Source organism: Puma concolor, chromosome A2 (genome assembly GCF_028749965.1).
Source record: "Puma concolor isolate L17-30 chromosome A2, mPumCon1.1.hap2, whole genome shotgun sequence".
In the NCBI taxonomy this organism is placed as follows: Eukaryota; Metazoa; Chordata; class Mammalia; order Carnivora; family Felidae; genus Puma; species Puma concolor.
The window spans coordinates 25,565,843-25,579,539 of NC_141668.1; the positions used below are offsets into that span (position 1 = coordinate 25,565,843).

Below are 13,697 nucleotides of genomic sequence, written 5' to 3' on the forward strand. Positions count from 1 at the left end.
AGAAACTTGTCTCTTCATGGTAATCACCAGGAGCAGCGTTTGGTATGTTGAGAGTTGGACAGATATAGATAGAATTCCTAGCTGTGTGACCTTGGGCATGTTATTTAGCCTCTGTGTCTCATGTTTGCACCCACTGAGCAGAACAATTGTAAGGGCTAAATACCAAAACTCTTGCGAAGGTTCTGAAATATACTTGGCACATAGGATGGAGGTCTTGGCTATAGGGTGCCGTCTACATGTATTTGTTGAATCAACACAACAGAACTCAGGAAGGGTGCTAATAATTATACTAGATGCCTAGGAGTTGCCAAAACTGTCCCGTCAAGGGTTGAAGTTTTCGTGTTCTAAAAGGGAGTCTTAATTGTTGATCTTTAGAGACAAAGGTGTTGAGCCGCAAATGCGGGGACACGTCGCTCATCCGGGTGTTTGGTAAGGACTTAGTGCCATGTTACCCACTCTCTCTCGCTCATCGTAATCCTAGGGTACTCCACCAAACCATAATCACTCCCGAGTTTTTGACTTCGCGGCCCTGCGTTCAAAGCGCAGCTACGCTCTGAACCGGCTCTCTCCCACTCCCCCGGCGAAATAGCCCCACCCACCTCGCGCCCACTAGGGGCGGAACCTGATGCGTCGCGGTGTCGTCACTTCCAGCGGACCCGGAAGCGTCGTTCTCGGGCAGCCCTACTTAGGAAGTCTTGATGGGGTTACGTTCGGTTTAAACTCTTGGCCGATCGTGGGCTGAGGGCCGTCTGGGACTGCTGTGACCCGGGCAAGCAAGGAGCTCGGAGCAGCCTCTGAGACAGTACAGGCGAGCCCTCGCCGTGTGCTGCTCTCGTCCCGGCGTCGCCCCGCCTCTAAGGTAGGACCCGCCCCCGCCCTCGGTGCCTGGGACCTGGCGGGCGCTTCTGCTAGGCTGCACGGTACCCGGCATCCGGTCTCGGACAGCTAGGAGGAGCGGGCGTGCGGCTGTGGGGACAAGTCTCTTTTTGTAGTTTACTGTCCCCGCCAGGGTCTTCGCGACCCTCTTCTGAGCTGCCAGAACGCTGACGTCGAGTAACCCGTTCTGAACATGGAGAAGTTTGGGATGAATTTCGGGGGCGGACCGAGCAAGAAGGACCTGTTGGAAACCATTGAGACGCAGAAGAAGCAGCTTCTCCAGTACCAGGCACGTCTCAAGGATGTGGTCCGTGCCTATAAAAGCTTACTGAAAGAGAAGGAGGCTCTAGAGGCCAGCATTAAGGTGCTGTCGGTATCCCATGAGGCGGATGTGGGCCTCACAGGTGTCCAGCCTCCAGGCCTCACTTTTCCTGACTCTGTAGATGACCGATGCTCCACTCACAGCGAGGATAGCACTGGGACCGCCACCAGCTTGGATACTGCGGCCAGTCTCACCAGCACCAAGGGTGAGTTTGGGGTAGAGGATGACAGACTGGCTCGTGGACCACCACCTCCAAAGTCTGAAGAGGCCAACGGGTCGGAGAGTGGCGTCAGCAGTAGCAGTGGGGATGGACCGTCTGGGGGTGGGGAAGTGGACAAACGACTGCACCAGCTGAAGACTCAGTTGGCTACTTTGACCAGCTCTTTGGCTACAGTCACCCAGGAGAAGTCTCGCATGGAAGCGTCTTACCTGGCAGACAAGAAGAAGATGAAACAGGACTTAGAGGATGCCAGTAAAAAGGCAGAGGAGGAGAGGGGCCGTCTGGAGGGAGAATTGAAGGGGCTGCAGGACCAGATTGCAGAAACCAAAGCCCGGCTTATCACCCAGCAGCATGATCGGGCCCAAGAGCAGAGTGATCATGCCTTGATGCTTCGTGAGCTCCAGAAACTGCTGCAGGAGGAGAGGACCCAGCGCCAGGACTTGGAGCTTCGGCTAGAAGAGACCCGAGAAGCCCTGGCGGGGCGGGCATATGCAGCTGGTCAGATGGAAGGGTTCGAACTGCAGACCAAGCAGCTGACCCGTGAGGTGGAGGACTTGAAAGGTGAGCTGCAGGCTCTTCGAGATGAGAAGAATCGGCCTGACCCTCGGCTGCAGGAGCTTCAGGAAGAGGCCGCCTTCCTGAAGAGCCATTTCCAGGCTCAGTTGCAGCAGGAAATGAGGAAGGTAATTATTGCTCCAAACATTAGTCAGTTAGCCTGGAGTGGGAAATATTAGGGTATTTTCCTCTTTGGTAATTAGAACCAAGGGGCTGTGCTATCAGGTTTTGATGCCATTCAGAAGGTTCCACCTTGAGCCCTGGGACATCTGTTCTGTGTGGTGTTGACGGTGTTCACAGAATGTGCTTCCAACAGGATGTGGGGTTTCTCAGTGTAGGCTGGTTTGGAGCCAGACATCTCTGAACCTCTGGGCATTGGCGTCTTCCCAGCCCTGCTCTGTGAAGCAGTGTCGTGGCAGCCATGCAGTGAAAGGTAGTGTGTATACCATAGGTATATGCCTATATTTGGATAGTCCGTGGTGTATGCCTATAGGGCGGGGCAAAAGGAATTTTTGCAGAAGTCACCTCTTGTAATTGCTTCCGGTCAATTTGCCTGTTCTGGAAAGGTGTGCCATTTTACAGTGCTCCTTTCAGTGTGGAGAGAGAGAGAGAGAGATCCAACTGAGTTTTGAACTGCGGGAATATTGGGAGAGGAAAAGAACGTCCTGTGATTTCTTAGTAGGATCTGGGGAAGCAGATGATAAACAAAAGTCACACACTTCATGTGCGAGCTTGGTGTATGATGGGGGAAAGTGGAGGCACTAAAGCAGAACAACAGCAGATACACAGAGGTTCTTAATACCGTTTGGTTTATTGTTGGGATGAGCACTGGGTGTTGTATGGAAACCAATTTGACAGCAAATTATATTAAAAAAAATACCGTTTGGTAGAATATATCTCTGGCAGCAGAACCCAGGCAGGGTATAGGAACTTTGGTTAGCTTCTGCATCAACAGAAAAATCCCCGGTTCCCATTCTTGCCAGGCCATTCCCATCCTATGACCCTTTTGCTCCCTTCTCTTGCTTTCTCAAAGATTGCCGTAGGGCTTTGTGACTTTTCTGGATGCGTTTCCATCTGCTCCGTTGTTTTCCAGGCAGCCCTTGCAGAAGATCAACTACGCCAGCAATCTCAGGTGGAAGAACAGAGGGTGGCGGCCCTGGAGAATCAAATATCCGAGGTGTCGGAACTGCTGGGCACCTATGAGAAAGCCAAGCAGAAGGACCAGCTGGCCATCCAGAAGCTAAAGGAGCGCATTCTGCAGCTGGACCTGGAGAACAAGACCCTGGCTCTGGCAGCCTCCAGCCGGTCCCCTCTCGACGGCCATGGAGAGGAGTCCAGTCTGGATGTCAATGTCCTGAAGGATAAGATGGAGAAGCTGAAGAGGCTGCTGCAGGTTGCAGCCAGGAAAAGCCAGGTGACCCTGGATGTGGAGAAGCTCTGTGACCTGGAGATAATGCCCAGCTCCGAGGCTGCCGACGGGGAGAAGGCCTCTGTGCTCTACTACCAACAGGAGCTGAAACAGCTGAAGGAGGAGTTCGAGAGGTACAAGATGAGGGCCCAGGTCGTCCTCAAGAGCAAGAACACCAAAGACGGTAATCTGGCCAAGGAGCTGGAGGAAGCCCAGGAACAGCTTGCGGAACTGAAGGAGAAGTATATCTCCCTGCGGCTGTCCTGCGAGGAGCTCGAGCGCCAGCACCAGCAGGAGGCTGAGGACTGGAAGCAGGAGCTGGCCCGGCTGCAGCACCTCCACCGGCAGGAGCTGGAGCGCAGCCAGCTGGACTTCCGGGACCGCACGCTGAAGCTGGAGGAGGAGCTGCACAAGCAGCGGGACCGGGCCCTGGCCGTGCTGGCCGAGAAGGACTTGGAGCTGGAGCAGCTGCGCTCTGTGGCCTTGTCCTGCGGGCTGCCAGGGCGCAGGAGCCCCGTGGGTGGCGGGGGGCCCGGGGACCCGGCTGACGCGTCTTCCCCAGACAGCCTGACCCAGGCGCTGCAGCTGGCTGCGGCCAATGAGCCCACTTTCTTCCTGTATGCCGAGCAGTTGGCCCGCAAGGAGGTGGAGATCACATCGCTGAGGAAGCAGAGACACAGGCTGGAGGTCGAGGTGCATCAGCTGCAGGACCGGCTGCTGGAGGAGGGGGAGCGCCATCGCGAGGAGGTTGGAGCGCTGCAGAGCCACATCGAGAAGAATATCAGGGACCAGAGTAGGGAGGGAGCCAACCTGGAGTACCTCAAAAACATCATCTACCGCTTCCTGACCTTGCCTGACACCTTGGGCCGCCAGCAGACGCTCACGGCCATCCTGACTATCTTGCATTTCAGTCCAGAGGAGAAACAGGTGATAATGCGTCTCCCAACCAGTGGTAGCTGGTGGCCTTCTGGCAAGAGATGATGCCATTTTCATTGACTCCTGAAATTTCTGTGCCTCTTACGTGGGAAGGGACAGACTGGTTTCTGCTGCCTCTTCTCTTACATTATCATTTTTTTCTTCACTGTGTATTGAAATGGGAGAGTCTTAATTGTGGGACGGGATTTTTCTGCCAAATGCCATTAATGCCACATTATCCTGGGGCCCTAGAGATACTGGAAGAGTCCCAACATCTTGGGGTGGTGTGTTTGTGAGGGGAAGAGGGGGCGAGAGATGAAGGTTGAGAAGTGCCAAAGTTGGGGAAGTGGTGAGAATCTTTTAAAATAAGACTTTTTGTTTGAGTATTATGCTCCTAATGCAGAACCAGGAGTAAATGTGACTCCAAAGGGAGTTCAGTTATTTCTAAACACTCTCGGGACCAGCCGTTTACTCCCCATCTCATCACAATCTGAGTCTGGTCCACCGCTGCCCCAATTTTCTGGGGACGTAAATCCAGGCTGGAGAGGGATCAAGAAGTTTCGGATAGTGACAGATTGTCCACTATTATCCACACATTCTTCAGTCCTGGAACTGGGAGGCTTGGTCTAGTTGGGACTGGATAACGACCTAATCTGGACAAAACACATCACTGTGACCATCCTGTAGGGGGCGCTGAGCACCACTTCGGTCTTCGGGATTTCCTGAGTAGCCTGCTTTTGCCCTGGATAGGGATATGTTAGGTCTCTCACATTTGACCCTGCCTTAACCTGTCTGCCTAAGAGTGGGCTGAGATGAATGACTTTGCTGTCTTTTCCTCAGCGTTGAACTTTGATTAAGAAAAAAACCTGAGCTTCTTATGAGAGTGGTCAGATTGGGAAACTCTGACCCTGTCTGGATACAAAGAAATAGCTCAGAGATTTACAACCTCCCCCCTCCCCAGCTGTTTCTGCCCTTATAGGACAGGGAAGAGGAGGGGGGTTTTCTGATTCCAGAAGATTGCTGTGACTCTCACAGGAAAGTGGTGGAAATTCAGCCAAGGGCCTGGAGTGCTTGCTGCCCCGTGGATAGCATTCTGGCTAAATCTCCATGTCCCTGCAGCTAGGGTGTTCATGGGTTACTGTCACCAGGGTATTTTGCCTTTAGGGGTTAATATAGTTACAGTACACAATCCTTGTCTTTCCTACATGCGTCACTATAATTTTCCCTCCTTCCTGCAGTTTTTTATATTTGGTCTTGTGTAAGTAGGTTTATTCTGCACTTCAGGAAAGGGGGCTTCAGGCATCTGGAAAGGGGGATCTCAGAAAAGTTGGGTTCAAACAGTATCAGTTCCCCTATTTTTTCCTTTCCCCATCTTCTCTTGCTGGTTATAGAGATCTTTGGACCCCAAAGACCGGTGCTTTGCCACTGACCGGACTAATGTATATCCTTCTCATGTCATCATAGAGATCTGCTTTGTGAGGGTTTGGGATGCAGGAGACTTTGATGAAATGTTCTGATTGGGAGGCTGGGTGACCTGCACTATCTACAAACAGCAGACTTAATGAAACATGCAATGTGTCCAAGTGATAAACTGTGGAATCATTAAATCTGAACAACCTGACCTGTGTGCTTTCTTAATGGTACACACACACACACACACACACACACACACACACACACACACAGAGTGAATGTAAATAGTGAATGAAAAGGATGGAAATAACATGTCTCCATGCTTTACCTCAATTACAAAACACATTTTTTAGCCTGGAATTATGGGTGTTTGTGTGTAAGCAGCCACACTGGAAAAAGCTTTTTCATGGGTTTAGTGGGCAGGCTTAAAACTTCCATAATTACTGCTTGAAACTTTTTAGAGTTAATCCGTTTATTGAACGCTTTATTATGCTTCAAGTTAGGGTTCATGGTATCCTGGGAACGTTTCTCAGGATTGCAAGCTAAAGTAAATCATCATTGTCATCTTTTAATTGATCCCCTTAAATGTAGCCTATATTCTGGTTGCTTTCTCTGGTGGTTTTGGACAGCATAGAAAGATCCATAGTCCCAGCTGCTTTCCTAGGACTAGTAATTCTGGGGCTTTTGACTTTTGAGTAGATACCACATGGGGAAAGAAGTCAAGTTTTGATTAATAAAAAATAATTTTTTAATGTTTATTCATTTTTGAGAGACAGAGCACAGTAGTGTGGGTCAGAGAGAGAGGATCTGGAGATCCTCTGAAGAGAATCTGAAGCATGGTCCAGGCTCTGAGCTGTCAGCACAGAGCCTGATGCGAGGCTCGAACTCAACGAACCGTGAGATCATGACCTGAGCAGAAGTCGGACGCTTAACCAACTGAGCCACCCAGGCGCCCCTCTGATTAATAATTTTTAAAGTATTAATATTCATAAGCCTGTGAATGCTCCCAACTGAAATGGAAAAAGCTTGCTCCCTTCCTACCCTTAAGAAGAAGTTCATTGTCTTCCCACATTTTCCTCCCAAATATGTTTTCCAATTACTTGACTGGTTTTCTGGTGCTAGATACTCTAAGGAAAGGGAGAGAGAAAAAGAACTGAGATCAGATACAGAGAAAAATGAGTTTTCTCTTGGTCTCAGTTCCAGAATATCAGTGCATGAGGTGTGTCAATAAAGTAAGGAGACAACCTTCCTTTCATTTATTATCACACAAATCAGGAGGATTGCTGAGAATAGATGCAGGGAGAAGGGCAGGAAGGCAAGTTGATGATTCTAAGGCTTTCTGCTTTCCTTTTTTTTCCTCTTCTCTTGTTGGGTACCTCCCCTCTGGGAAAAAAATCGCCATATAATCACGCCCTGGATGTAAGTCCCCCTCTCTTACCCAGTACTCTAAGGCTCTTGGCCTTGTGTTGAGAAGCTGCCACTATAGGGTTGTGTTTGCTCACTCTCGCCAACTGCCAGCACCACGTCGAGCCATTGACCCCTGTTACGCCACACATGTGTTGTTACCCTCCATTTTACAGATCAGGAGAGTGGCTGAGATGTTAAATTTGTCCAAGACAATGTAAATGGTGGATGCCTGAACCAGGTCAGGTTACCCAATGCCTATTTAATCTGGGTGTGTTCCTGTCTTCTCAGGACTTGGGAGGGTCAAGGCCTGTCTCCACAGATGACTACTAGGGATGGAGAGACTGACCTCTAGGTTGAACTGGGCTGGTTCAAATGGAGAGATAATCTCCAGCTATAAATTGCAGCCAAGAAAATTTGCTATGCTGTAGAATTAAACAGGCAACATTGGTTCTTTATAAAAAGCCCTAAAAGCTGCCCTGTTCCCCAGGTTCTAGACGACAGCTAATATTTAGGACTCAGAGCACTCTAACAAAGCAAAAGGAGGGCTGAGTACCAGCTGTTGCCCTGGTGGGTTCCAACTATAGCCTCTTGTAAAGCTGGGGACACAGCTTGGGGAATTAAAAATAGAGCCCTAACGAATGTGTCACTTTACCTCATCTTCAATCCCCTTTGCCTCCTCTCTGTTTTCGGGGGCCTTGCTAGGCAGCCTTACCTCAGGCTGATGGTTTTGGAGCAAAGAACTAGGTTCACACATTCTGGGTGGAAGTCTCAATCCAATCTCCTGCCGGTTCTGTGACCTTAATAAATTAATCTTCCTGAACTTAATTTTCTTAACATGGGGATAATAATACCTTTTCAGGGTTTTTTCCTCATCTTAGAGAAAAATTAAGTAAGTAAAGAACCAGCATAGTACGTACCCAAAACAAAGTAGGTTCTAAACCGTGTTAGATTCTTTTTTCCCAAGAGTATTTAGGTGGCAGAATGGAAGTTAGACTGAGCTCTCTGGATTTGAGTCTAGTGATTCTTAGCCACAAATGTTGCTGTAAGCAAAAATAAATAACAATGGCCTTTTGTGGACTGCCTGCTACAAAGCAGACTGCTAGCATTTTCCTACATTACTTTACTTAATTACCACAACAATCTTGTGAAGCATATCTATTTTGCAAATGAGGGCATGGAGGCTTGGCAAAATAAAATGAATTGCCAAAGGCCCAGGGCTAGTAATGACAGACTCAGGATTTAAACACGTGTGGCCCGGTCTCTATCTGTTCTGTGTCCCAGCAGAGGGCAACGGGGAAATACTGGAAATGTGTGGCTCGCTGAGAAATTTAGGGGGCTGTGTTTCTGGAGGCAGGGGAGAAGGGTCACCCTCTCTGCACTGGCAAGTGACTGTCTTCTAATTTCTTAGAAGCCTCATTCTAGCCCCGCAACGGAGCCCTTTCACCCCGAAAATCATGAATTGGGCTTGTGTGTTACAACTCAGTTTTATGTGAGTTTGGGTAGTGACGGCCTGTTTTTCCTGGGACCCTGATCTCCTGGATAACCCAAATGTCAAAGGTTCTGACAACCCACAGTGCAGGGAGCCCCCAAAAGCAAAAGCCATCAAGGGGCTAATGACCCACCTAACATGGCAAACTCTCTTTTCACTTAAAAAATTTTTTTTATGTTTATTCATTTTTGAAAGACAGAGACAGAGCACAAGCAGGGGTGGGGCAGAGAGAGAGGGGGACACAGAATCCGAAGCAGGCTCTAGGCTCTGAGCTGTCAACACAAGTCCTGACGTGGGGCTTGAACTCACAAACAGTGAGATCATGACCTGAGCCGAAGCCGGATGCTCAACCGACTGAGCCATCCAGGTGCCCCTCTGTCTTTTCACTTTAGCAGGTAGACCTTCTCTGGTTCCCTGTACATTTGTCTGTCCCTATAGGCTCTGGACAAGGGACCAAATGTTCCCTTTCATGTTTGAGAGTATGACTCTGAAGACTGACACCACTTCGTACAAATGTTACTTTTTAAAAATGTTTTATTTGTTTTTGAGAGAGAATGAGAGAGAGCGAGGATGAGTGGGGGAGGGTCAGAGAGAAGGAGACAGAGGATCTAAAGTGGGCTCCACGCTGACAGCAGAGAGAGTGCTATGCGGGGCTCCAACTCACACACCCTGAGATCATGACCTGAGCTGAAGTCAGACTTTCAACCGACTGAGCCACCCAGGAGCCCCTATACAAATATTACTTTTTATTAAAAAAAATTTTTTTTTAAGTTTATTTATTTTTGAGAGAAAGAGAGATTCAAAGTGCAAGCAGGGGAAGGGCAGAGAGAGAGGGAGACACAGAATCTGAAGCAGGCTCCAGGCTCTGAGCTGTCAGCACAAGAGCCCAACACAGGACTCAAACCCATGAATAGTGTGGGATCATGACCTGAGCCAAAGACGGCTGCTTACCTGACCGAGCCACCCAGACGCCCCTACAAACATTACTTTTTAAATGTAGATTACACATACACTTTTTTATTAACCGGGGGTGTGCTGTCCACTCTCAAAATATTTTGGAGGTTAGTATTTAGAGTAAAGCCCATTGTCTTTCTAGCACCCCGGGACTCACATTCTATGAAAGAGTAAGCTAGGAAAGGCTGAGGACCACTCCTGAAAGAGATAAAAACAACATGCCGATCCTGTTGTCACCTGTCTTTGGGACCCTGGGGCCTTTGCAACTCACTGTTTTTAATCTGTTAGAGAAGAAGCAATGCATTTACGTAGTTTTTCAGTTATTCTAATGATCAAACCAAACAATGCGTTGCAAGTTCTTGGAAAAGTATAAAGTACTATAAATTGCAGTTAATATTAATGTCTGACATTTTTTACACTAGATAACACAATGCAATGATAAATTAACTACATGTTGGTGAAGTGTCACCCACCCCCCAGCCTGGCTCCCCCATCCCACTGTCTCCCTAAGAAATATAGTCATATTCTCAAAAGGATGAAGTGGGAGAAAATATTAATATAAGTACTGATTTGCTACTGTTGCCATAACAAATTACCACAAACTTAGTGACTTCAAAATAACACAAATTATTATTTACCAGTTCTGGAGGTCACAAGTCTGAGAGGTGTCTCCCTGAAGTAAAATCAAGGTGTCCACAGGCCTCCATCCCATTCTGGAGGCTCAAGGGAGAATCTGTTTCCTTGCCTCTTCCAGCTTCTAGAGGCTGCCTGTATCCCTTTTCTCATGGTCCCCTTTTTCCATCTTCAAAGCCAGTGATGTTACATTTCTCTGTGCCTTTCTCCCATAGTCTCTTCTGCCTCTTCTACTCTTGATTGGCCTTGTGATTGCATTAGGCCCATTGGAATAACCAGGATGGTCTCCCTATTTTAATTCCCCTTTGCCATGTAACCTAACAGGCTCTGGAAATTAGAACATGAACATCTGTGGGGGGACATTATTCTGCCGACCACATAAGTATTTTATCTGAAAATAATTTTAGCAAAAGCAAAAATGGAAAATCAAAACTCTCTCTAACTTCTTGGTAATAAAGCCTTCCAGTACTACTGGATAATTCCTAGTGATATTCTTTTTCATGGGAAACCAGCAACACCTAGTGTCTCTCCGAATAAATTTCAACAGAAAACATAAAGCTTCCTGTAATTAAAAATAGACTAGAAGGTACAGCTCAGTGACTGGTGGTGGAGAAAGGAAATTCTCATGACTTCATAGAGGGAAAAGGCTGGTGATTCTCTCTTCTATCTGTTCTTTAGACCTAGTTGTGAGCCCCCACATCCATGCAGACATCCAGAAGTATTTAAATTAATTCTGTTTGGGGCATGACACAATATTGGGTTCTGTGATTGATGGAGAAAGATAAGAACACGATCCCCATCCTCAAATTGTTTCCAGTCTTATTGGGCAGACAAGCCACACGCTGGCAATAAAAGCATATATATGTACTCATTTACTCATAGATATGTACCCACTGGAGACTTAATGGCCAAGGGTACCAGTCACAATTAGGTTTAGGTGTACATATATCAAAACCCGAAAGAACACTGGCTTAAATCCCAGAGAAATTCACTTTCTGTTCTTGTGAAATAATTGGTATAGTCACTGGCATCACCCTGAAAAATTAAACATAGAGTCACCACAGGACCCAGCAGTTGCACAGCTAAATACACATCCAAGAGAATTGAAAACACACTTCCATACAAAAACTTTTACACTAATGCCTATTAACACATATAATAGCCAGAAAGTGGAAATGACACAAAGGTCATTGGGTAAACAAAATGTGATCTCTCTATACAATGGAATATTATTCAACCATAAAAAGGAATGAAGTACTGATACATGCCACAATGTGGAAGAACCTGGAAAACATTATGCTCACTGGAAGAATCCAAACACAGAAGGCCACATAGTGTATGATTCTATTTATATGAAATGTCCAGAACAGGTAAATCCATAGAGACAGAAAACAGATTAGTGGTTGCCAGCAGCTGGGGAGTAGGAAGGGAAGAAGGGAAGTGACCGCTAGTGAGCAAAGGGTTGATTTGGGGGTGATGAAAATGTTCTGGAATTAGTGGTGATGGTCGAATAGCTTTCTGCATGTGCTAAAAGCCCTAACCACCATTGAATTGTACACTTTAAGTGGGTGAATTGTTTGGTATGTGAATTATATCTCAATAAAGTTACTAAAAGCATGCTAGGAGGATCAAGGAGGCAAAAATGGGTGAGGAATAATTAGAGGACATGGAGAAGAGATTAGAAAAGTACCTCCTGTTGGCTGTTTGCTCCCCTCCCCCCAGCTCCTTCTCCAGGCCTTAGAGTGGTTGCCCTTTCTTTCCCATGTATTGGGCCTCCTTCCTCTCCTCCTACCCAACTACAAACAGCAGAATGTTCACTGGGTGAGGCTGACCTGGCCCCAGACAGGGAGAGAGATGGCATTTCTGATCCCTACAGAGATAAATGGAGAATGTGCTGATGGAAACAGAATGGAATAGGGTTCATGCCCCCTGCTACTGATGGTGTCCCCACATGGGAGGCACTTCTGGTTCAAGAGAACAAGTGTCCTTGGGAGTCTCTGGCCTTGATGGGACAGGGGAGGGGCTCTGTGAGCTTGATACATCCCTGTGGCCCACTGTGCAGTTTGCTCATCTGTTTGGAGGATGAAGAATCTTAGGGCTGCCTGTGTCCCTAATCTCCATGGGGGATGTGAACTAGCAGTTCCTGTCCCCCGCTCCCCTGGCTGGCCTTGCTCTGGGCCCTCAGGCTATTCGTCCTCCCTCCAGTCCCCACTTATAGAGTAGAACATACATTCTGACACCTCCTTCACAGACATGTGGCTTTATTATTGATTTGTCTCCTGTTAGTCTTGTGCTGTACAAACCAAGTACCCTCCCTTACTCTCTCCCTTCCTTCCTTCCTTTCTTTCTTTCTTTCCTTCTTTCTTTCATTCTATTGTTCTTTCATTCTTTCTCTTTTTCTTTTTTTGGAGTTGTCACACAAATGAAACTTTATTTGTGGCAAATAAGGAGATCACAGAGAATAACTTCCAAAGCCATGACTCCTTGAGTACTGTTTCTGACACCACTCTTAAGAGTTATTTCACTCTAATAGACATAGATTGGATTAAGTATAGATTGGATTAAGCTCCGTGTGTTAACCTCGAGTGACTCATGTCTGCCTCTGTGAACTTTGTCCCCATATTCATGGCTTCTGGGGGTCTAAGTAGGGTGGAGATGCATGAACTTTGAGTCTGAGGTGGAGAAACCACCGTAAAAGATAGAGTCCCAGCTGTCACAGCCAGGAGAAGTGTAAAGAGACATGATGACTAAATGTGACATGGTATCTAGGATGGGATCCTGCGATGGAAAACTGACATTAGTTAAAAATTAAGAAAATATGAATAAAGTGTGGATTTTGGTTGATAATAATATATTGATATTGTGTATTAATTGAGACAAATGTGCCATACTAATGTAAGATGTTCATCACAGGGAAAACAATTTTGAGGTATATGGAAACTCTCTGTATCGTCTTTGAAAATTTTCTATAAATCTAAAATTATTCTAAAATTAAAACTTCATTAACCGCCCCCCCCCCCCCCCCAATACAGTGTCCTGATCTCCATCAGAGCATTTAGCTCTGGACTAGACAGACCATTTTATTTTATTTTGTTTTGTTTTGTTTTATTTTATTTTTTATTTATTTTTTAAATGTTTTTATTTATTTTTGAGAGAGAGAGAAGAGAGACAGAGCACAAGCGAGGGAGGGGCAGAGAGACAGACACAGAGAGGGAGACACAGAATCCGAAGCAGGTTCCAGGCCCTGAGCTGTCAGCACAGAACCCAACGTGGGGCTCGAACCCATGAATTGCGAGATCATGACCTGAGCCGAAGTCAGACGCTCGACTGACTGAGCCACCCAGGTGCCCCTAGCCAGACCATTTTAAAGGAAGCGTGCCATCCCATGTGCCTTCTTTTTTTTAATCTATTTTTTAAGGATCTTTAAAATTATTTTTAAGTGATTGCTGCACCCAGCATGGGGCTTGAACTCACAACCCCGAGATCAAGAGTCACAAGCTCCTTC

The 13,697-nt window shown here is 47.0% G+C and overlaps 2 protein-coding genes across 2 annotated transcripts in view; both read left to right on the forward strand.

Annotated features, from left to right (window-relative positions):
* Nucleotides 1-13,697, forward strand: part of ZNF800 (zinc finger protein 800) — a 194,044-nt gene that overhangs the window by 7,267 nt on the left and 173,080 nt on the right. The gene's annotated exons all lie outside the window — the stretch shown is intronic.
* GCC1 (GRIP and coiled-coil domain containing 1) lies at nt 655-5,917 on the forward strand. The gene is made up of 2 exons (XM_025929924.2): nt 655-2,101; nt 3,067-5,917. Exons 1-2 carry the CDS (start codon nt 1,070-1,072, stop codon nt 4,360-4,362), a joined length of 2,328 nt encoding a protein of 775 aa, XP_025785709.1. The 5' UTR covers nt 655-1,069; the 3' UTR covers nt 4,363-5,917.

Coding starts and splice junctions, on each gene's coding strand:
- GCC1 (XM_025929924.2), top strand. CDS start 1,070: ATGGAGAAGTTTGGGATGAATTTCGGGGGCGGACCGAGCAAGAAGGAC. Junction 2,102..3,066: donor TGCAGCAGGAAATGAGGAAG/GTAATTATTGCT, acceptor GTTGTTTTCCAG/GCAGCCCTTGCAGAAGATCA.